The sequence below is a fragment of the Malassezia pachydermatis genome (assembly GCF_001278385.1).
Source record: "Malassezia pachydermatis strain CBS 1879 chromosome Unknown scaffold1, whole genome shotgun sequence".
Lineage (NCBI taxonomy): Eukaryota > Fungi > Basidiomycota > Malasseziomycetes > Malasseziales > Malasseziaceae > Malassezia > Malassezia pachydermatis.
The window spans coordinates 712,371-735,625 of NW_017253138.1; the positions used below are offsets into that span (position 1 = coordinate 712,371).

The following is a 23,255-nucleotide window of genomic DNA, read 5'->3' on the forward strand; positions in this document are numbered from 1 at the left end:
GTGCCCAGATTTCCACCTTCTTCAGTAGTCCTTTCAGGTTCTTCCCGGCATGGAACGAATGTGTTGTGAGCCATGCTTCCATGTCGGCACGGAGCGCCGCTATCTCTGACGTGATGGGCCACGACTCGCTCGGCGTCGTGGTCGGGTTGAGCATGAGATCAAAGAACCGTTGCCACAGCTCTGTCTGCCAGTACCGACGCAGCGGCTGCTGAATCTTGTACATCTTGCGTCCCTGTTCGTTGACATACGACGTGGTATCCATGTACTTGCCGAACAGCAGGCAATACGCAATGCTGGCTAGGCCATAGTAGTCGGCCTGGTACGTCCACGGCCGCATTTCGCGCATCTCCGTGCAGTCTTGGTGGCCTGGCTGCCAGTCTGCCAGGAAGCGCTGGTCAGGCGGGTAGCACGCCAAGTCAATCGCACGGCCAAAGTCGACCAGCATGATCCCCTTGGCGGCCCATCCACCACGGCCATCCGCCGCATAGGTCGTCGTCCATTCCTCCACATCCTCCGAGCGAATCATGCAATTGTCGATTTTCAAGTCGCCATGCAGAATGCCAGCCGTGTGCATCCCTTCCACCACACGGCACAGCTCAATCACGAAAAACATCGCCAGGACTTCTTCCATACCTCCCTGGCCACCGCCGCCCAACACGCTGCTCACACCGGCCGCGGAGGCATGATTCACCAACTCTAGCAGCGTGCCTTGCGATGCGTACTCCAGCAACAATAGCGACTCCGTCTGACTCGCGACGAACCGCCGTGCTCCCACGACCGACGACTGCAGCGACGTAGGTAGTCGGTGCCGAAGCTGCTCCAGGATATAGTATTCCCATGCATTGGGCGGTGCCTCGACTTTGAGCGCTAGCATATGCTGCCGTTCCCACTCGTCGACATCATCGTCGTCTGCACTGCTTGCATACGACGCATGTGTATCTCCAGGTCTCGGCACAGTATCGTTCATATCCTGCGCGAGAAACACGGAGCCATACCCACCCTCGCCCAAACGGGTAAGCACGGTAAGCTGCATATCCGCCACGCTCATGTCCAGCGCGCCTCCCACGGAGGAACGACGTGGCTGCTTTTGTCCACTCAGACGTGACGTCAGGTACGTCAAGTACTGTGTCGAGTCTGCACGTGCATCGACGTACCCAGGCAACGCGGACACAGGCACAGCCAGGTTCGCTAGCAACGTACGTACAATGTCAGGGTCCGCGGGTGAGCAGGGATTCGGCAGTTGCAAGGTGGAGGGCAAGGCACGGAGACCGCCGACCGGCATGAACGTCGTTGACGCTGCCTCCCTGTCGCCGCCCGCATTTCCCTCGTACGACGTAAAGCGCGAGATCTCCGTACGCTCCGTAATGGGCGTCAGCGGCTGGAAGGGGACATGCATCATGGCAGGCCCGCTTGTACTGTGCTCTTCCTCTTCCTCCTCGTCTTCGTCTTCAGCAACCGTGAGCGGCTGGGTGGAGGGCCGCGAAGGCGTTTGACCAAAGGGCGTACGACCAGGCGTCAGGCCAAATGGGCGTCGATTCATGGGCGTACGAAGCGGCGTGGGCTGGACGCCTCCATTCTCGTCCTGGCGTACAATCGGGTAGCATACATCGTCATCGTCCGTCTCACTCGACTCGTCCGACGCCTCGTCACTCTCGCTATCGCCATTGAACATCAAGTCCACTTCCTGTATGGCCGCCTTGGTGACTAATGTTGGGCTCGGCGCACGTCGTACAGTCGGTTCTTTCGGACGTGCTAGCGGCTCTGGCCACCAACGTCCTACGCGCTCGTCCAGGTAGGCCCATGGATCTGCCGTCGACACATCGTAGCCACGCTGCTGTGCATATAGTTCATCCATACACACTTCCGCGGTACGTGGCACTGGCCGCGCCTTGTCCTGCACGGCTGCGGCAATATCCACGCCAGGGTATAGACGTGCCAAGGGGGCCGCATGTCGCTCGGCACTTCGCTTGGCATTGGTCGGCTTCGATGGACGAGTGCTGCGCTGCGAGGCCGACAGGGCGGGACGCGCCACAGGCTTGCTGGGCTCAGGGGTAGGCGCAGCGGCCGGCTGGGACGACAGCGCTTCAGGGGCATAGTACAAAAATGGGTTCTGCCGCAACTTGTCTGCGTCACTGAGCTGACTGCGGGTGAGCACATCGTCGCGGCGCGGTGTGCGGCGCGGACTCGCATCTTCGTCCGAGTCGCAAAACACTTCAAGGGCACGCTCCTGTGTACGTGGCGTCATGGCCGCTGCGCCAGGCAAAGCTTTGAGTGTGCGCATACCTGCCGCGTTTTCCTTCCGTCGTTCGGAGGCCGAGCCGAGCTGGGCCCACCGGGCGCCTGAGGAGCCTGACACAGGCTCATTCTCTGTGTCTTCGTACACATGCATGGTACGTGCAGTGTGTTTGTGCGGCGCTTGGGACAAGGGCTGGTGATGGCCTAGCACATTGGTCGGCACACTTTCGTTGCCGCGACCCGTCTTGGTGCCCAGCACACTACGACCGGCCCTCGCCATGGCACTCGCTAGCGCCTTCGCATACGTGGGGGCGCCTGCCTCCTCGGTCGACGAGGTGGGCATCGCAAGAATGCGCTCCTGATACTGCTGATACCGCCGCTTGATACGGTCCAATGGCGAGACGCGTCGTGCAATGCCCAGCTTGAACGTAGCATCGGCGTCTTCGTACATACCCAGGCTTTCTTGGACATGGGCAAGCTCTTCATACAGACCTGCCAGCTTGGACCCAATGTCATTGGCCAGCAGGAACTGGAACACATCGCGTGGGACATCGGTGTTTTGCGCATACATAATCCAGAGGCGCAAGTAGCGCGAATCGTTGCGGTACTGCTCAGACTCACGGAACGTACGTGTAGCACGCTCCAGAAGCGGAAGAAGGCCACTCTCGGCACTCTTCCCTTCTGGGTAGTTATCCACGCACCATTTCACATACGCACACCACGCCTCGAGTGGATCATCCGATTCAGCATTCTCCTCGCTGGTAACATGATCTTCGTGCTCCTGACGCTGGGCAGCCAGTACACGCTGGCGCTCCTTGTGCTGCATGCTAAGGGCGGCACTCAAGGCATGAGCACTGCGTCCTCGCGAAAGGGGCTGGACATTCTCTTTCTGTGACTCAATGGCTTCAAATGGTGTGATGGGCGTAGACGACGTCTGCTCCATCGAGCGAAGGGGCGTACGAAGAGGTGTTTTCAGCGAACCTTCCATCCCCTTTAACGGCGTCTTGGCCGGCGTCGCGCGTGTACGCGATGCCTCCCATGACTGCTCCATGTTCACGGCACGTCGCTCACTTTGTGGCACAGGACGAGGAGGCGGTCAGACTCACAACACACGCGTGGACGCGCACGTCACGTGCAAAGGGCCTGCCAGGGAAGGGGGCGTCAAAATTTTTTGTACGTCGCTGGTGGACGTGCATGGATAGCTGCGTGCCACGATGGTGAAACGACGGAGAAAGACAAGGACCCATTTGAAGGGCCCCATCAACAACTCCCAGACAGACACACGCGCTCCGAAGAGCTTTGTCATTCGCGGCGGCCGCGTAGGCAAGAGTGTCTCAGCATTGGTCCGTGATGTACGCCGCATCATGGAGCCCAATACGGCATCGCGTTTGCAGGAGCGCGAGAAGAACAAGTTGCGCGACTACCTCACTATGGCAGGCCCGCTGGGCGTATCACATATGATGATATTCAACCAGACCGATGCAGGTATCAACATGCGTGTCTTGCGTTGCCCTCGTGGGCCTACCGTGACGTTCCGTGTGAACAAATATGCCTTGGCGGGCGATATTATGCGCAGTTCACGGCGGCCTATCGCCCCAGGCTCAGAGTTCACGACGCCTCCGCTGCTTGTGCTGAACAACTTTGGCAGTGAGGAGCGGCATGTGAAGTTGCTAGTCTCTGTCTTCCAGAATATGTTCCCGCCACTGCATGTGCACTCGATGCGGCTATCGCAAGTGCGTCGTGTGGTTTTGCTCAACTACAATCCGGATACCAAGACTATTGATTGGCGTCATTACCTGATCTCCGTGCGCCCTGTGGGTGTCTCGCGCTCTGTGCGTCGCGTGATTGAAGGATCGACACGTCCCTCGGCCGCTTCATCAGGTAGTGTGACGGGCCATGGTGGCGAGCATCGTCGTCATGGGCGTGCGTTGGTTAACTTGGGCAATGCGACCGACATTGCTGAATATGTCATGCGTGGTAGTGCAGCGATGGGCGGCGAAGACACGGATACTAGTGAAGCCGAGTCCGAGGCCGAAGATATGGCTGATCCACAGAATGCTGTGGAACTCTCGCAAAACTACGTGGGACGTGGCAATGCGGCCAATACACAACGTGCTGTGCGACTTCGTGAGATTGGGCCCCGTATGGAGTTGCGCCTTGTCAAGATTGAAGAAGGTTTGAATGGCAGTGCAGTGCTGTACCACGACTATGTACACAAGACGGCTACAGAAGTAGCACAACAATCGCGTGAGATTGCGGAGAAGAAGCGGCTTACAGCGGAGCGCAAAGCCGAGCAGGAACGCAACGTCGAGCGCAAAAAGCAGGAGAAGGCTGCACGCAAAGTCTCATTTGCTTCGTCGACAGAGGCTATGGACGACGCTAGTGACGAGGCTGGGGAAGAAGAGGACGACGACGACGAGTTTGCCTACGAGGATATGGCTGCGGGTACACCTGGCAACGACAATGCGATAGCACACGATGTGCTGGGCAGTGATGAAGAGCTCTTTGACGACGCGTCTGACGATGACTCTCACGCTCACGCGTGGGCTGATTCAGATGCTGAGGAGGACGAGGACGATAGCGATTTGGAGCCCATTCCCCTGGGCGAGACCAAGTTCACCGTCGAGACCTCGCGACCGCACGGCAAGAAGCGGCGTACCTAAATACGTAGTGTCGACGAAAGGATGCGGGGTGTGTAGTTACATAATTTTTTTTCGGCCGGGAGAGACTCGCCGCTGTCGTCGCGCGAACGCGTGGCGAGCATTGTCGGTCAGTCTTGCTTTTGTTGCAGCGCCATGGCCCAGATCTTCCAGAAGGACCCGCGCAATGCGGGCCTTTTTATCGGCGGACAGCGTCTGTCTGGTGCAGATATCCGTGATCAGAATGTACTTGCCGTGCAGTCGATTGCGAACGTAGTCAAGTCGTCGCTGGGCCCTGTGGGTCTTGACAAGTATGTGTCTACGCGGTAGAACAGGCTAACTGTGCAGGATGTTGGTCGACGATATTGGCGATGTGACTATTTCAAATGACGGTGCGACGATTCTGCAGCTTTTGGAGGTGGATCACCCGGCTGGGCGCATCCTTGTCGAGCTCGCACAGCAGCAAGACAAGGAGGTGGGTGACGGTACGACTTCTGTCGTGATTCTTGCTGCTGAGCTGCTGCGCCGTGCGAACGAGCTTGTAAAGAATAAGATTCACCCTACGACGATCATTACCGGCTACCGCCTGGCGTGCCGTGAGGCAATCAAGTACATCCAGAATGTGTTGGCCGTCAAGGTCGATGCCCTGGGCAAGGAGAGCCTGATCAATGTGGCCAAGACGAGCATGTCTAGCAAGATCATTGGAAGTGACGATGACTTTTTCGCACAAATGGCCGTCGATGCTATGTTGGCCGTCAAGACTGTCAACGGTCGCGGTGAGACCAAGTACCCTGTGAAGGCCGTAAATGTGCTCAAGGCGCATGGTAAGTCGGCTCGTGAGAGCGTGTTAGTGCATGGTTATGCCCTCAACTGCACTGTGGCTTCGCAGGCCATGAAGACACGCATTACGAATGCGAAGATCGCCTGCTTGGACATCAACCTTGTCAAGCAGCGGATGCATATGGGTGTGCACATCACTATTGACGACCCTGAACAGCTGGAAAAGATTCGTGCGCGCGAGAGTGAAATGGTCCTAGAACGTGTGCGCAAAATCCTAGCGACTGGTGCGAACGTCATCTTGACGACCAAGGGTATTGACGACCTGTGTCTCAAGGAGTTTGTGCAGGCCGGCGCCATGGCAGTACGTCGCTGCCGCAAGGAAGACTTGCGTCGCATTGCCAAGGCCACAGGTGGTCAGTTTGTAAGCAGTCTGGCGAACCTTGATGGCGAGGAGTCGTTCGACGCTAGCAGCCTCGGTTCTGCCGACGAAGTTGTTCAGGAGCGTGTGGGTGACAATGAATTGATCTTGGTGCGTGGCTCGAAGGTGTACAGCTCTAGCTCGATCATTTTGCGTGGTGCGAATGAATACATGTTGGACGAAATGGAGCGCTCGTTGCATGACAGTCTCTCGGTCATCAAACGTACGCTGGAGAGTGGCTCCGTGGTGCCTGGTGGTGGCGCGGTAGAGACGGCTTTGGACATTTACCTGGAAAACTTTGCTACCACGCTCGGCTCGCGTGAACAACTGGCCATTGCCGAGTTTGCACAGGCGCTGTTGATCATTCCCAAGACGCTAGCTGTCAATGCGGCCAAGGACAGCACCGATCTTGTGGCCAAGTTGCGCGCGTATCATACCGCCGCCCAAAACGCGGGCGCAACCGACCCGAAAAAGACGCTGCGTTTCTTTGGTCTGGACCTCTTGTCCGGTGCTGTGCGCGACAATCTTCGCGCTGGTGTACTGGAGCCCACGATGAGCAAGCTGCGCAGCCTGAAGAGCAGTGTGGAAGCCGCTACGAGTCTGCTCCGTATTGACGATGCCATTACCATTCCGCCAGAGCAGCCCAAGGAGGACCCACATGACCACATGTAGGCATGACATAGTATATGTACATGGCGTAATTGGTGTCTATAAATCGTCCAAGATCGATACATGCGTTGGCATACATACATACATATATATATATACATATACATATATAGGTATAGAAATTAGTGCAAGGAGGCCACTAAGCTTGTAAGCTTCTCCCAGAGAGTCGCAGGGGCTGCGCTAGGTGGCGCATCACGTTGCGGGGTATGAGCTTGGCTGCGGGCATTATAGAAGGAAGCGTCTGGGTCTTCATCGTCTGAGTATAGTGGCGAAGGAGGCTCTCCATTCGCGTAATGCGCGGCATTCACACGAGAGACTTCACCGGCGATTTGGAAACGTTGCGCAGCTCGCACTGTCGAGACGGCCTTCTTCCATTTTGTACGGTAATTATCACGAATGCCTGCGCTTACATCATAGCCCTCATCCTCGTCGTCCCACAGCATTGCGAACCAGGGATGGTTTAGCGCTTCCATGGACGTGATGCGCTCGTCAGGATCACGTGTGAGGCATCGCTTCACAAAGTCAATGCCTTCCTTGCTCACAGTATCCCAGTACTTAGGATCGAATGTGATATCATACCGTTCAAGCTGTTCACGGAACAAATCAGCATTGCCAGATGAAAAAGGAGCATATCCACAGAGCATGCAAAACGTAACGACACCCAGGCCCCACATATCCACTTGCTTTCCATAGGTCTTCTGCGCTACCACTTCAGGGGCCGCGTAGCCAATACTGCCGCACATTCCATCCAAGTTGGTATCTTCTTGATTCCGAAGATGCGCAGCAATCCCAAAATCCACAAGCACTATATTAGCGTCTTCCGCATTGGATCGATATAATATGTTCTCTGGCTTGATATCACGATGCACAGTGTTATGACTATGCATGTATGCAACAGCTTCCAGAATCACATAGATTGTACGACAGGCCACTTTCTCCGTAAACCGGCCACGAGCAAGCCGATCAAAAAGCTCGCCACCACTTGCCTCTTCGAATACGAGGTAAAACTTGTCTTTGGACTCAAACCAGTCCAGAAGTTTCACAATGTGGGGATGGTCTAGACTTTGCAGCATCTCAATTTCTTTCATAACATTCTCCTCTTTGCCTTGCAATAACACTTTACTCATGATCTTGATCGCCACATGGCGACGTGTTCCGTCCGGCAATGTTCGAACAGCAGATCGAACGACACCAAACGTGCCTTTCCCTAGAGTCTTGTGAAACGTATACTCCTTCTTTTTAGCTGGGTATATAAGTAAACCAAGTACGCACTGTAGCTTTCTGGCTGTCCCTCTGGCTCGTCCGCCATAGCGGATACGATAGCCGGGCCAAGATAGAGTGGCTAGAGGTTGAGATGACAGAGAGATAGACGCACGTTGCTCGCACTGGCCGTAACCGCAAATCTTTGATCGACCAATCAATACAGGAATTATGCCACTTGTTGAAATCTACACCCCCAGAACGCTTGTGCAGAACGCTGTACGTCCCAAGTATTTTTGGGTATTATACCTAGCGAATTACAACTTGGCCATAACATGGGAGGGTTTAGTCATAGCTTTGCAAGCAAAATAAAAAAATAAAAAAGAAATACGGCGTGAGGGACTCGAACCCCCCACTGTTGCTGTTCCAGGATGGAAGGCAACTGTTATACCCCTTAACTAACGCCGTAGGCCACTGCGTTATTCCACAGAGTTGCATTTAAGAGGTGTGCGAGATTGTATTTAGCTAAGCCTAGTTCCAAACAATTTTGAAGCCCTTGCCGTTTTTTAGTTATTTTTTTTTGGTCTCGGATTGTGCTCGTTCCACCATGGCCAAGTCACTGCGTGCTAGTTCCAAGCTCGCTGCCCGCAACCGCAAGCGCTATACTGATACCTCCGACTATGCAGTTACTGCGGCGGCTCGTTTGCAAATGGTGTCTGACCGATTGAAGCAACGTATTGCTATGCCCAAATTGTCTGAGCTCGAAGCTGAGGATGACGACGAAGACAAAGATATGGAGGACGCAACGGCGAAGGAGCCGGCGTCTACAGACACTGCTGTGGACGGAGAAATGCAGGTGGAAGAGGCACCGAATAAGAAGATCAGCACATCAGGCCCCCGTGGCTCACGCAATGAGCAATGGCGTAAGGCCCGTGGTCTTCCTATGCATCGCAAAACGGCACGGAAGGCCGGAAAGGCCAAGCGCCGTAGGTAATGAACTCCCGATACCCAAAGAATGTGCCCATGCCTTGTGTCATAGAAATGCTGTACAAAGTATGCCGTTATATGTGTTGGCCATCATGCTATCATATTATAATATCTACGATAATACAAGCACAACGTAACTCATTTACATTGTGCATTCAATAATATTGTTTTCGAGGAATCCGTCGAAAACATGTTGATTTCCGATAGCAGGGGCCCCCAGCAAGCCTTGCGCCGAGATTTGAGCCAGTTCCGAGGTAGGATCAGGGCGGCTCAGTGTAATGAGCAAGAGACTAGCTGCCTTCACAGCCGGCACAAGCTCAGGTACTGATTCTAGGATGGAGGCATCCATCATGACACCTAGCAGATTGTTGCCCTTCGCAAAGCGAACGGCCTCCGCAATGCTGGATTGTCGGGGATCAGCCTCTGGCGGCAAGGTATGTGCCGATGAGTCCGCTGCCAACGTAGCTTTGTTGATGAAAAATACAGCGTAGTTGGGTTGCTTCCAGTTAAGAGCGACACAGGCACTGGGTACAGCACTGCTGAAGAAGATACGACGGCTACGCTTTTCGCGTCCAGCTGCTTCATAGACCGCATGCAGTGTAGCGTCAATGCAATCGTTTAAGGATTGCTTCACATCCGTGTCCATCTCCACCTCGAGTGCCACACCAATAGAAAGAGGTAACGTTGCAAGGAGATGCTCCAACGTTACGAGGGAATGGCTGAGCTTCTTTTCCCAATCATGTAACGTGTAGAAGGTCACATCGTCCGGCAAGTCCCAGTTGTGCGACGTCTTGGTAGCAATGTCTTGCATTTCCGCCACAGTGACTTGAGCAACACGAGGGCCCCATACAGGTACAGGGAGAGTGGCTGACATGCATACCACAGGGACCAAGTCGCGTGTGAATTGCACCTTCACACGCAAGTAGTTGCCAGACAGCGACGAGGCAGTCACATACGAAGATGTGTCATGCGAGTCATGCCCATCAGTGCGGCCTACGAAGCCAGTTTGCGTTGGCGGGGGCACCACCAGCGGCGGGTTGTTGTTACCAGGCAACGTGCTCTTCCAGTACGTCTCCACACGACCACCAATTTGCAGCTGAACACTGCCGTATGGACACACACATTCCAAGAAGAACCGAATGTGGCCTACGACACTCAGTTGCCAGTCTAGGAGAGGGAGCTGAATCGCCGTGCGGCGTTGAAGACGGCTGAGAACTTCAGGGAGTAAGACAGCTTTGGCAATACGAGCAGATCCAAATGTGGGGAAGAGTTCACATTCCAAATAGAATTGGTCCGAATCAGACAATTGGAACGTGATTTCCTCGCGCTCATCGGCCATGGGCAGCACAATTGTATGAGGAATCGCGACCTGGGCGTTCGAGCCTCCACCACGAGGGGTAACCACCAACTTCAGCGAGGAAGATAGACCGGGGAAAATATCCGGACGATCTCCAGCTGACGGACGATGCAGTACAATGGACGTGTTGGACAATGTAAAGCACAGAAGGAAGCGCTTATCAAGGTAGTTGTGGCCATATGTCCGGAATGGAATAATAGGCGGCGGCAAATGCAATGAGGGAATACCATCAATCTCCATGTCAAGATCCGATTCCATACTCGGTCCGCCAGGCGCGGGGGGCTCATGCGCGGACTTCGGCAACAAGGAGGAAGACGCTTTCTTGTGTGCTTCTAGCAACATCAGCGTGCATTCCCGCCAACCATACCATGCCGCATAGAATACTGCATGACGTCCTTTCTCATCCACGTGCTCAATGGAAGCACCAGCCTTCAAGAGCATATCCACACAAGCTGCATGGCCGTACTCAGCAGCGTAGAAGAGTGGTGTGCATAGCGTGCCCTTTTCCGTCGCATTAATATCCACATTGGCATCAATGAGTAGCTGCAAGCACTCTTTGTGCCCCGACCGCGCTGCCAATGTTTGGGGCATAAGGCCCTCTGTATTGGCCTCCACTTTGGCACCGTACTCCAACAACAACCGTGTGATTTCCACATATCCGCGCTGCGCAGCAATAGCCAGTGGCGAGAGATCACTCGACTCGCTCTTCCCCGGCAGCTCTGCATCCATCGAGCGCAAAAAGTTGAGGCACAAACGTACTACGTCCGTATGTCCACGTACAATTGCATGGATCAATGGCGAGAAGCCGTCCAAGTCAAGACGGTTCACAATGCCGCCCTTGTCGGCGACGGCCTGAGGAAGGGAAAGCAGATACGCCACCACCTCGGTATGGCCATGCATAGCAGCATAGGCCAGTGCCTCGCGACCATATACATCGAGGCGGCGTGGGTCCACGCCATGCTCAACACAGGCCTTGCACAGGGCAAGTTGATTGGCCACAGCACTTAGATGCAGAGCTGTGCGTGCATTGATATCATCCACGAAATCGTAGTTAGGTAGGTCTGCATCCACAGCGGCCTGAACAGATTCAGCCGAAGCACTAATAAGCGCCCGCCAAAGTTGATGCGAGAGGGCCGTATTGACAGGGCCATTTGGATCCATCGCTTCCGCCTTGGCGGCCTTCTTACCCATGGCATCCTCCATGTCCTGAGAGACATGCATTTGGGCCTCTTCCATAATCGTGCGAACGTCCTGGATTCGACCTTCGCGAATGGCCGAAGATATGCGCTCCTCCATCTCAGCCACAGCATCAGTCTTCGCATCCGATGACCGTTGTGCCTCGAAATCCATGGGCTGCTCAGACTTGAACAAGAAATCCTCGACATTTTCATCGTCGTCCATAAGTAGCATACCTTCCGGCAAATTCGCTGCGGAGAACGGAAGACTTCCACGCAAGAGTGCTTTCTCGCTGCTGTACTTAGCTGCCGGCAACTCATGACCATCAGCGAGGCTCTCTAACTGAAGGATACTGGCAGAGGCAATATCACTCATCTCTGCAATAAACTCGCGGTTGAAGCAGGGCTGCACTTCCACTTGCCGCTCCAAGTATAGCTCCTTGGTTTGCGACTTGAAACGCTTGTCCCACTTTTTCAAAATCTTGCGAAATCCTGTCGCATTGATCTCGATAAATTGCTACACGTCAGACACTCAGAACATACCTGAAGCTTGGCAAGGTCCTTCTCAAAGTATCGGAACCCTTCCAACAAGACCACTAAAGAAGGTGTTTCGCGCGTGAAACGACGTGCGGTCGCTCCTCCAGTAGAATACGTAGCTAAGGCGATGAGATGTCGCTTCTTCGACACTAACGTGGACAGGCGTGCTCGAAGTTCGGACTCCTTCTGTAAATAGAACTCGTTGATTTTCTCCAGCTCACGCTCCAGGCGGAAAAAGAAGGCTGCTTTGTGCACTTGCAGGTCGGAACCTGGCGAGTCGATCGGCAACAGTGGTTCCTTAGTCGTGTCTTCGGAGGGCCGGACGCTCGTAGCAAACAAAGCAGCATCGGAAAGACGGCCCTTCTCAAGCGAATTGATGATCTATACGTGTAAGAGTTGTTCCGCGGCATCTAGGCATTGCCTAAGTGACATACCTTTTTCAGGAACTTGTAGTCCAAGTAGTAGGACCCCCATCCTGAAATTTGCTGACTGAGAATTTGCTTTCCGAACTAGCGCATAAGTCGCCAGCTCATACATACGTACCTTCATCTCGAGCCAGGCGGTCGAGCGTTCCCGTCTCGCGGAGAGACTAAGATCAACGTCACACACCGCAACCCGGTGTCGACCCGATGCTGCTCGGTGTGGCTTCACGCATACGCCCGGGCCCACGTGCCCTGACGGGCGACAGCACGTGATGAGCGCGAGCGGGTGGCCACCCTAGCGAGCTCGCGACGTGTCAACCAATCTTGTGGGAGGCGTGTTCGTACTGCGTACGTGCTGTTGGACCATCGTTCCTGAGCGGACAAATATCATCACCTCTCGCGGTCTGGCAAAGAAAGAAAGAATAACACGACTAGTTTAGGCGTGATTCTCTCTATATTGCAGCAATGGAGGTTCGTATCACGAAACCAGTATCTGTGGCGGCTACTTACACGATGGTAGGCTATTTTGGATTTTAGCCAAGACCTCGACATTGGCCTCTTGGACAATGTTGTGACGGCCATGTTTTCGGGAACTGGTGCGGATCAGCGTATGGCACAACAGGTGCTGGCGCAGTTCCAGGAGCATCCTGATGCATGGCAACGCGTGCCTGCCATTCTTCAACAAAGCAGCAGCTCGCAGACGAAGTACATTTCCCTGCAGATCCTCGATAAGCTCATCTCTACACGATGGAAAGTGTTGCCGGTGGACCAACAACAGGGCATTCGTAATTTCATCGTAGAGATGATTGTGTCGATGTCATCGGAGGAAGAGGCTTTGCGGCGTGAGCGCACACTTCTGGGAAAGCTTGATACGACGCTTATCCAGATTCTTAAACAGGAGTGGCCACACAACTGGCCGAACTTTATCCCTGAGATCGTGTCGTCCTCACGCAGTTCTCTCTCTATCTGCGAGAACAACATGGCCATCTTGCGCCTGTTGTCCGAGGAAGTGTTTGACTTCTCAGCGGAGCAAATGACGCAGGCTAAAGCCCGCAACCTTAAGAACCAGTTCTGCGGTGAGTTTAGTGAGGTGTTCCAGCTGTGCACGGAAGTACTCGAAAAGGCGACGAAGCCCTCGTTAGTCAAGGCTACGTTAGAAACCATGCTTCGCTTCCTCAACTGGATTCCCCTAGGCTTCATCTTTGAGACCAACGTGATTGACAACCTAATCAATCGTTTCCTGGAGGTCCCTGACTTCCGCAACGTGACTCTCAAGTGTCTTTCGGAAATTGTGAACTTGAACGTGGGCAGCGAATACGACGCCAAGTTTGTCATCTTGTTCAATATGGTCATGACGTCGATCAACCGTATGATCCCGCCGTCGACAGACATCGCTGGTGTGTACGAAACGTCGACCGACGAAGATCAGCAGCTCGTGCTGAACCTGGCGCTGTTCCTCAGCAACTTTTTAATTTCACACGTTCGCCTCTTGGAGAATGCGGAGAACCAAGAGGTGCTGCTCAATGCGCATCTGTACCTGATCAAAGTATCACAAGTACCTGAGCGCGAAGTGTTCAAGATTTGCTTGGAGTACTGGGCGAAGTTGGTCAGCGAGCTGTATGAAGAGTACCAGCAATTCCCGATGAACGACATCAACTCTGTGTGGGGTCTTAACCTGGGAGGTGCACAGGCTGCGCAGCGTCAGGCTACAGGACGAAAGGCGTTCTATGTGAACATCTTGTCGAACCTTCGACTGGTTATGATCGAGCGAATGGTCAAGCCAGAAGAGGTACTTATTGTGGAGAACGATGAAGGTGAAATCGTTCGTGAGTTCCTGAAGGAGTCGGATACGATTGTGCTGTACAAGGCCATGCGTGAAGTGCTCGTGTACCTCACACACTTGGACGTTCTCGACACCGAGAACATCATGACGGAGAAGCTTGCGAAGCAGGTGGACGGATCGGAATGGTCGTGGGCCAACTTGAACACTCTTTGCTGGGCTATTGGCTCGATCTCAGGTGCTATGAATGAGGAGACAGAAAAGCGTTTCTTGGTTACTGTCATTAAGGATCTTCTGGGTCTGTGTGAGATGAAGCGAGGTAAGGATAACAAAGCTGTTGTGGCTTCCAACATTATGTACATTGTTGGCCAATATCCTCGCTTCCTGAAGGCGCATTGGAAGTTCTTGAAGACAGTGGTTAACAAAAACTTTGAGTTCATGCATGAGACCCATGAAGGTGTGCAAGACATGGCCTGTGACACATTCTCGAAGATTGCACAAAAGTGCCGTCGCCACTTTGTCATGCAACAGGCTGGTGAGCAGGAGCCTTTTATTGACGAGATTCTGCGCAACCTGCTGCAGATTACTGTGGATCTCTCCCCTCAGCAAGTGCACACCTTTTACGAAGCTGTGGGCTACATGATTGCTGCGCAGCCCAATCGTGCAATGCAGGAGCGCCTGGTTGAGAAACTTATGGAGCTTCCCAACAATGCATGGGACAATCTCATGAAGCAGGCGCACAATAACGTGGATGTGCTAAGCAACTCTGATAACATCAAGGTACTCAACAACGTTCTGAAGACAAACGTATCGGCGTGTACCTCGATTGGTCCTTTCTTCCTGCCCCAAATTGGTCGTATATACCTCGACATGCTGGCTCTCTATCGAAGCGTGAGTGGCATTGTTAGCGCCAAGGTAGAGGCGGAAGGCCTGATTGCGACCAAGACGCCTATGGTGCGTGGTCTTCGCGCCATCAAGAAGGATATTTTGCGCCTGGTTGACACGTACATTCGTCGTGCCGATGATCTGGAATCGGTGAATACCAACTTGATTCCATCATTGCTGGATGCGATTTTAGGCGACTACCACAACAATATTCCTGCGGCACGAGATGCGGAAGTGCTCAACGTGATGGCCACCATTACGACGCGCTTGGCAGGTTTGCTTACGGACAAGATTCCACCGGTCCTGGATGCTGTATTCGAGCCTACACTCAATATGATCAACCAGGACTTTGCCGAGTTCCCTGAGCACCGTGTTGGCTTCTTTAAGCTGCTGCGCGCCATCAACCTGCACTGCTTCTCGGCCTTGCTGGAACTTCCTCCGCCCAAGTTCAAGCTGACCATGGACTCGATCATTTGGGCTATCAAGCATACAATGCGTGATATTGCCGACACGGGCCTAAACATTTGTCTGGAGCTACTGAACAACATTGCCAACACGGATCCGTCGATCTCGGGCGCCTTTTTCCAGCAGTATCTACTGAACATGCTGCAGGACATCTTTTATGTACTCACGGACTCGGACCACAAGAGTGGCTTCAAGACGCAGTGTCTGTTGTTGGCACGCATCTTTGAGCTGATCGAGACCGACAAGGTCTCCGTGCCGCTGTGGGACCCTGCTCAGGTTCAGGATCCGAATATGAACAACCGTCTGTTCATCCGCCAATACACTGCAAACTTGCTGCGCACCGCCTTCCCGCATGTTCAGCCGCAGTACATCGATCAGTTCGTGAGCGGCTTGTGCTCGATGTCGTCCGACTTAGTGCAGTACAAGGTACACTTGCGTGACTTCCTTATTACGTCGCGTGAGGTGGCTGGTGGTTCGGACAACGCGGACTTGTTCTTGGAAGACAAGGAAGCGGAGCAACAACGCAAGGCTGCGCAGGAACGTGAAAATGCAGCCAAGATTCCTGGTATGCTTAAACCCTCGCAGATCACGGAAGAGGATGAAGAACTGTGACTGTTTACAGAGCTATTATACTAGGTATAGGTGGCAGTAGTGTTACAAAGGGAAACATATTTTGGGTAAGTCCATTATCGACGCACGCCCATCAAAAGTAGAAGCACAATACAAACACCGATGACAATGCCTAATATCACCGTGTCACGACGACGGCGTCTTGATATCAGATGAATGATGCTGTTTAGCGATGGTACCTGCGCAATGACTTGCTGCATACGACCTAGGGAGCCCGACAGTATGTCGCGTTGCGCACGGAATTCCGCTTGCGTTGCAAAGGCCTGGTCGAGCGTCTCATCAATCATTTGATGAGATCGGTCCAAGTGTGTGCGTTCTTGTAGATATCCTTGGATTTCAGAAGCATTTTGTTCGCGGTAATTGTTAATATCGTCTTTCACATGCCCTAGCAGTTGCTGTCGGTCCAGCGTATGCCGGAGTTGTGTTTTGCATCGGAAGAAGTCACGTTCAAACTCGACTAGGAGTTCACGATGCCGCTGAATCATATGCATTTGGGTATGAGATGGCGGAAGTAGTGGATCATCTTGTACAGAGGCAGCGAGTCCTTCAATATCGTCGGCATACTGGGCCAGCAAGCCCTGCAGTTCTGTTTCCATGGAAGTGGCATCGCTGGATGATGTTGGCGTAGTCTGCAAGCGACCTGAGCCTGTCATATCCAGAGCAACGGAATGTGACGGCGCAGATCCATTATCCCTCTGTGTCTCATGCGCTACCTCGGAAGCATACTGCGAATAAGCTGTGAGCCTGGCGTCCAGCTTCGATTGTGTCTGCCGGACGCGCCGCAATTGCGGCTCCCATGACATGTCGGTGGAGAGCTGTGCGCCCACCCTCCCACGTGTTCAGAATTTCTTGCTCACGTGGTAGTACGTAATCGGCATGCAAAGAGCATGTATCGGTCCAACGGGACGTGCCGAGTCGACGCGCAAGAGTCAAGCCGTGGCGGCCGTTCAGGCCGCGCCCGACTTGCACCGCGTGCCAGCACCACTGACGCGCTTTTCCCATCTCCCCCTCCCTCCACTGTTTTCATCGGCTGTGGCACACTACGTTTTTGTCCCCCCAGCCGATTTATTGTGAGCATTTTCCTGGCTTTGTAACGCACGTGGAAGCTCATTGTATCCTATATACTTGACCATTGCTCATTGCTCTTGGTCTTTCTCGCTGAACGCGTACCGTGTCGCAAGTTTGACCACTACGCCTCGTAAGTGGATCCTCCACCTCCACCGCAACAACGACGACCAGAGCCCCTGTGTGTGACTGGATCGTGTTTGATTGTTGAGGATCACTCTATTTTTTCTAAGACTACAACCGTTTCCAAGATCTACAACAGTATGGACGCTGGTGGACCCCCACCTAGCTACCACGAGTCGCGTGTCAAGTCGGACGACGCGCGCGAGCCGCCTACGCACGAAGACGGCCCACCCATGAAGGCACAAAAGCAAGATGCCACGTCATACCCAGGCAAGGCGGCATCTCAGGCTTCTATTCCACAGTACAATACGATCGATTTTCTCGGTAATGTGTCTGGTGGACCTCATGCAGCTGCTGCGGAAGCGCTGGCTACATTCTCTTCCTCCGTCGGCGAAACTGCCAACAACTCCAACTTGTTTGTCAATGTGCCACCGCCAACACAAGGACAAACAGAGACGCAGCCCACACCGGCACAGGCACCGACGCAGGCGGCTTCGTCGACGCCACAGCATGGGCCTCCCTTCCTTTGCCCTACATGCAACACATCATACTCGCGCCTGGAATATCTTCGTCGCCATGAGCGACGCCATGCGGACATTCGCCCCTTTGCGTGCCCATGTGGAAAGTCGTTCTCGCGTAGCGATGTGCTGGCGCGTCACAAGACCAAGTGCCGCGTGGTGCTAAGCGGCGAAGGCCAAGCGGCTGCTTCCAGTGATAACCGCGCCAAGACGGAGCGTACACCGCGCTCGACACCGCGCTCGACTAAGGGACGTACATCGTCGCAGATGCGAACGAGGAATGACCGTGATGCTGTGGCGGACTTGTCGGTGGACCCTGCACTCTCTGCTGCGGCTGTGGATCCATCTATACAGCCGCCGCCTCCGCTGGAAGGTGGTGCTCCAGCAGGCGAAGCTGATGAGTCGTACTCTTACAACACAGCGCCTCCATCGTACGCGGGGCATTCGACCAACCATGCAGAGGGTGACTATACGCATGCCAAGGGGGGTGCGGCGCATTACACCGGTATGCCCATGAATGCCCATGCGCAAATGCCTACGCGTATGCATGACTCGAAAATGTACGCACACGGCGTGAGTGGAACGTCACGGAATGCCAATATGCCCTATATCTCTGGTACTGCTGCTATCCACCCAGAGCTCTCGTCGCGTGGCCAAGGCATGTACAGCGGCACGCATTCTTCGAGTGGCGCCAACAGCCCTAGCACTGGTACCGGCACAGCTAGCTCTGCAGCCTACTACCCGTCGCAACATACGGGTGCCGAGCACACCGGCACGTATGCACCGGGCACCAACGCGGCCCATACCGCTGGTCATTACAGCGAAGCGAATGGCTCTGCGCCTGTGGCTGGCATGTACCAACACCCCCACGGAAAAGACTTGGGCCGCTTTTCGTCAGGAACCCTTTCACCGTTTTCGAACACGGCGTTGAGTTCGAACATTTCGCCGTACCTGTCGGCCTTTTCGTGTGCGCGTGACATGCCACGAATGTCGAGCCCACGCATGGGCTCCTCGAGCAACACGAGCCAAAGTGGCAGCGTGCCCCCGCCCCCGCCTACCACAGGTACGTCGCAAGGCGAAGAGCCCGAGTCTGAGGCGCCCCAGTAGGATTGTTCGTAGACCGATAAGTTGACAAGGCGTGAGACCGAACGAGGCGCCAGGCAGCCACTCGCTGATAATAGACCGATCGCTTGTGGCTTAGTAAGCGGTGCACGGTGCCTTGTGTGGGGGAGGCGTCGCGGCCTGTCAGAGTGGACTGTGCCACCGAGACGTGGGTAGATTTTGGTGACACACGGCCTTGACCACCATCCAGAACGACAGAGACGCACGCCGAAAAAAGGTCTGTATTCGCCAAAGACCATACGGTCCACCTACCACCGAACTATACCCTATAAAGTGCCGCCGGTGTGACACGTCAGCAACCATGCCCTCGGCATCACAGCCCCAGCTGGCTCCGTCAACTCGGCTGGAAGCGCCTGAGCATCCCTTCGTACGTGAAGAGGTGGTACGACTTCTTCTCCAGTCATTGAGCGACTTAGGATATCATGCCTCTTTTGATGCATTGCAGAAAGAATCAGGGGTGCACCTCGAGTCACCTGCGATGCAGCCACTTCGAGAAGCCGTGCTACAAGGCATGTGGGATAAGGCTGAGCGGCATTTTGTGGACTTGACAAAGCACACATCTTTACATATGCCTGCTAGCGATGCAGCGCTAGAATGGCCTTGCCCCAAGGAGCAGAATGTGCGCGAACGAGCCTTGGCTAGCGTGAGATACCTGCTACACAAGCAGCAGTACTTGGAGCTTTTAGAGCACGAACAGAAAACGGAGGCATTGCACGTCCTTCGCACAGTTCTATCAAAGCTGTCGCTACCTCCTACGATACTGCAGGAACTAAGTCGCTTGATCTTGTGCCGCAACGCTCAGGAACTGTACGAGCAAGCCAAGTGGGATGGCGCCCTCGGCCAATCACGTCGCCAGCTACTAAGCACGATAGAGAGTGTACTAGATACGTCCTCGATGGTACCAAATCGCCGCTGGCACGTCCTTTACGAGCAAGCACTGGCCTTTCAACGCATGCAAAGCCCTTACTTTGTGTGCGATTCGCTCAACGACTCGCGTCGGTTGCTGGTGGATTATCAAGCCGACCCAGCCCAATTTCCCTCTCATTTGAGCTACGAACTGGACGGACATACTGATGAAGTGTGGACTATACGGTTCTCACACACTGGTACCAAGCTAGCCAGCGGTGGACGGGATGGCCTCGTCAACATTTGGGACATGAGCACGAAATGCACACCGGTATTGCAGCTTCAGCACAAAAATGGTGTGCAAAGTATTGACTGGTCGCATGATGACGCCAAGCTTATCGTGGCCGCGGACGAAGACGTGGCGTTGTGGGATATAGCAACAAGACACGTCAAGCTGCTGACTGAACATGAATATACGGTCTCTGCCGTACGATGGCTCCCAGACCCAACCAGACGCTCACATGGCGATGATGTTGTGTTTGTGACAGGCGCTATGGATCAGAAAGTGTTGTTCCGGAAAGCGGATGGCACAGTAGCCTGGACATGGTCGCTCTCGCCCTATCGTGTAATTGCCTTGGACGTAACAGCAGATGGACGCTATGTGGTCGCTGTCGGCCAGCGATCGATTACGCCCCAAGTATCCCAAGCCCCACTTGGAGTACATTCGCGTCGCCGCCGCGGTGGACAGATCACTAACATGCTTCCCACGTCGATGAGCAACAGTTCCTGGATCCCATTTGATGCAAGACCTCCGGCTCTTCGGAACACGTCGGATTCTTTGGTAGCCTCCTTTTTGTTTCCAGGCACTGAGGAGGACGAAGAAGCTGTCTCGTCAAGGCGTGCGGAACCGAATGCGCCACGCGTTGAAGAACAAACACAAGTCTTTATTTATGATGTGTGCGAGAGAGCAGAAGTGGGATCAATCCATGTCAAAGGCAACGTCAATTATGTCACCATCTCGCCAGACTCTCGCTGTGCTCTTCTAAGTGAGGCGGGGGGAGCCATTCACTTACTAGATCTTCACACCCGATCGCTGACGCAATGCTTCCAGGGTCGGCATGCCGCCGAGGATGTCCTTCGCCCAGCATTTGGAGGGTATGGAAGCCAGTACACAGAGTCTATGGGACCCCTGTTTGTACTAAGTGGGTCCAAAGATGGGCGTATTATCGCATGGCATCGTTTAACCGGGAAACAATTGGACTTGAAATGCCGACATAAATTTGGTTCTGTCAATGAAGTCGCCTGGCAAAATGGGGATCCTACTATGATGGTATCAAGCGGTGATGACGGCACAGTACGAGTGTGGCTTTCACATCACAACGATGCCCCTTCTACGTGTACAAAAGTGTCTGTTCCAGCTTCGATCCCTACGGCTGCGGCTCCATCACGACGAGAACCATGCACATCAAGGGATCAAGCCTACGCTACGGTTCAAGACTATGAAACGACTATGGAACAGGGGATACCCAACGAAGACATTACCGAAGAATCGAGTGCGCCATTGTCCTCGGCGCCTAGACCAAGGCTATGGGCACCATCCTCAGCGGAGACGCCCGATCACGAGAGATCAGGCAATTCTAATGCACAGGCGCGCAATTCCGCAGACGTGCCGGACTCATATGTCTCAACAACTGCAACGCCAAGGTTTTTCCCTTGGTAGGGGTCTTTGGATTGGATAATCCTTAGAATTGCGTGCCCCGCCCTATGTGGTATCGGAACCGAACTCTAAATATGATTGGAGAAATCCACATTTAAACGTTGTTCTTATCAGTCACTATGACTCATAGGAAAGTAAAATATCGAATCACTTCAAGAATTGATGCTCAAATAATTTCGATAGCTCCCTGAAAGTGGGAAAAGTCGGGGGCTGGTAACCCAGCCTTGCATCCGGTCTTCCTGGCAAATGTATATAACCGTAGAAAGGAATAATTTCGTTCCTTCATATCGACCTAGTCGTAACAGAAACTAAAATGATGTTCTAAATTATTTTAACATATTAAGGAATCTGTTATCTAGCGCTCTCGCATTTCACTCTCGCGCTTCTTTGGACTATCTACACAACTACAGTGTGCACACGCAACTGGCTACAAATCTGTTACCATGATTATGCCTACATTTTTTAACGCTTCGGAGCCATTCTCTGAAGCTCATGAATACTATCCATCGTAAAACTTATACGCGTACTTTCCTTTGAAGAAAGATTTATCATGTCCTTTGGCTTGAACTTCAACTTTTCAATGATGCCCGACAACCTTAACGTGAAGACTAACGAGGTTGCTCTGATGCAAAACCTTTCTCCTCAACTTCCTCTCCTGCATTTGGACTGCGAGGCTGGAAAAGCTGATTGGGATGAACAGTCGCCTTCTTTGACGGACTCGCTTCTCTCTCTGGATTTTGAGTCGGTCAACGATATGGGAACGACCATGATGAGCAGCGTCATGTCTGAATCGTCGCAGACTCTTGCTACGCCACCTGATTTGGAGGCGATGTCCCTTTTCTCCCCGACGGGTGAGGGCCAGTCGATACTTTCTGACTCTGACAAGATGGCCGGCCGAGGTGAACCTATCGAGCCCATACGCAAGCGTCAGCGTTGTGAGCCTGTCATGTCGCCTACAAGCTTGATGGCCACCGATTTTACTCTTTTCCCGGGAGAAAACGAGCACTCTTCACCGAAAGCGAGCGTCGATGGTGGCAATGGTGAGAAAGTGCTACATCTGCTGGACAAGCTCAATGCCTCGCAGCAAAACGAAGTGCCATTGACGTTGTCGCCTACGGACGTAACGCCCGCCCCAGGAACGTGCTTGCCACAGGCCATCCAAAGCTCACGTAGCTCGCCGGCTGTGCACACCGCATCGTCCGTGCCGAGCAAGTCAAGTGCTGAAACTTCTACCACGGTGAAGCAGATGCGGGGTACAGGCCGCCGTCGCCGTCGTGATGCTGATGAATTGTTGCCCATCGACGCTCCCATTCAACCGAGGGTGTACCATACCGAATCGGCGACGTCGCGTCGCGATTCAAGGGGCTCGGAAAGCAGCTCCCCTGGCGAGTCGGGTGCTAGTACCCCACTTTCAGGCAGTCAGGAAATGGACGCTCGTTCACTCAAGCGTTTGAGCAACACCTTGGCTGCTCGTCGTAGCCGTCACCGCAAGGCTGAGGAGCTGAAGCGTCTGTACGAGACGATTGAGCGCCTTGAAAAGGAGGTGACCTTGTGGAAGCAGCGCTGCGAGTCAGTAGAGCAAGAGCGTAATCGTGCTCTGCTACTGGCGCCTCGGCCATAGCCGTAGCAAATGAAAATAGTGGTATGACAAAGATGTGAATTTCCACAATAGAGAAAGTGTGAAT

The 23,255-nt window shown here is 53.7% G+C and overlaps 9 protein-coding genes across 9 annotated transcripts; 5 read left to right on the forward strand and 4 right to left on the reverse strand.

Annotated features, from left to right (window-relative positions):
• Positions 1 to 99: 99 nt before the first annotated feature.
• On the reverse strand, positions 100 to 3,286 carry Malapachy_3303 (spindle assembly checkpoint protein; the record flags this gene model as incomplete). Its single annotated transcript, XM_018137776.1, is given in 2 exon segments — positions 100 to 103; positions 123 to 3,286. The coding sequence occupies 2 exon segments, from the start codon at positions 3,284 to 3,286 to the stop codon at positions 100 to 102; spliced, it is 3,168 nt and encodes a 1,055-aa protein (XP_017993626.1).
• A 163-nt stretch (positions 3,287 to 3,449) lies between these two features.
• Positions 3,450 to 6,744, forward strand: Malapachy_3279 (t-complex protein alpha subunit (tcp-1-alpha); the record flags this gene model as incomplete). The annotated part of the gene is made up of 3 exons (XM_018137753.1): positions 3,450 to 4,890; positions 4,963 to 5,185; positions 5,223 to 6,744. The coding sequence occupies 3 exons, from the start codon at positions 3,450 to 3,452 to the stop codon at positions 6,742 to 6,744; spliced, it is 3,186 nt and encodes a 1,061-aa protein (XP_017993636.1).
• A 119-nt stretch (positions 6,745 to 6,863) lies between these two features.
• On the reverse strand, positions 6,864 to 8,050 carry Malapachy_3297 (calcium calmodulin-dependent protein kinase; the record flags this gene model as incomplete). The annotated part of the gene is made up of 2 exons (XM_018137770.1): positions 6,864 to 7,984; positions 8,014 to 8,050. 2 exons carry the CDS (start codon positions 8,048 to 8,050, stop codon positions 6,864 to 6,866), a joined length of 1,158 nt encoding a protein of 385 aa, XP_017994091.1.
• A 498-nt stretch (positions 8,051 to 8,548) lies between these two features.
• Malapachy_3316 (ribosome biogenesis related -like protein) lies at positions 8,549 to 8,935 on the forward strand (the record flags this gene model as incomplete). The annotated part of the gene is made up of 1 exon (XM_018137789.1): positions 8,549 to 8,935. One exon carries the CDS (start codon positions 8,549 to 8,551, stop codon positions 8,933 to 8,935), a length of 387 nt encoding a protein of 128 aa, XP_017993578.1.
• Positions 8,936 to 9,070: 135 nt separating this feature from the next.
• On the reverse strand, positions 9,071 to 12,546 carry Malapachy_3298 (pho81-cyclin-dependent kinase inhibitor; the record flags this gene model as incomplete). The annotated part of the gene is made up of 4 exons (XM_018137771.1): positions 9,071 to 11,977; positions 12,004 to 12,378; positions 12,432 to 12,506; positions 12,541 to 12,546. The coding sequence occupies 4 exons, from the start codon at positions 12,544 to 12,546 to the stop codon at positions 9,071 to 9,073; spliced, it is 3,363 nt and encodes a 1,120-aa protein (XP_017994094.1).
• A 338-nt stretch (positions 12,547 to 12,884) lies between these two features.
• Malapachy_3278 (crm1-nuclear export exportin) lies at positions 12,885 to 16,161 on the forward strand (the record flags this gene model as incomplete). Its single annotated transcript, XM_018137752.1, has 2 exons — positions 12,885 to 12,908; positions 12,940 to 16,161. The coding sequence occupies 2 exons, from the start codon at positions 12,885 to 12,887 to the stop codon at positions 16,159 to 16,161; spliced, it is 3,246 nt and encodes a 1,081-aa protein (XP_017993637.1).
• Positions 16,162 to 16,235: 74 nt separating this feature from the next.
• Malapachy_3299 (snare protein of golgi compartment) lies at positions 16,236 to 16,982 on the reverse strand (the record flags this gene model as incomplete). The annotated part of the gene is made up of 1 exon (XM_018137772.1): positions 16,236 to 16,982. The coding sequence occupies one exon, from the start codon at positions 16,980 to 16,982 to the stop codon at positions 16,236 to 16,238; it is 747 nt and encodes a 248-aa protein (XP_017994093.1).
• A 525-nt stretch (positions 16,983 to 17,507) lies between these two features.
• Positions 17,508 to 18,992, forward strand: Malapachy_3307 (putative zinc finger protein; the record flags this gene model as incomplete). The annotated part of the gene is made up of 1 exon (XM_018137780.1): positions 17,508 to 18,992. One exon carries the CDS (start codon positions 17,508 to 17,510, stop codon positions 18,990 to 18,992), a length of 1,485 nt encoding a protein of 494 aa, XP_017993630.1.
• A 316-nt stretch (positions 18,993 to 19,308) lies between these two features.
• Positions 19,309 to 23,191, forward strand: Malapachy_3305 (wd40 repeat-like protein; the record flags this gene model as incomplete). The annotated part of the gene is made up of 3 exons (XM_018137778.1): positions 19,309 to 19,374; positions 19,408 to 20,517; positions 22,178 to 23,191. 3 exons carry the CDS (start codon positions 19,309 to 19,311, stop codon positions 23,189 to 23,191), a joined length of 2,190 nt encoding a protein of 729 aa, XP_017993632.1.
• Between the last annotated feature and the right edge of the window lie 64 nt (positions 23,192 to 23,255).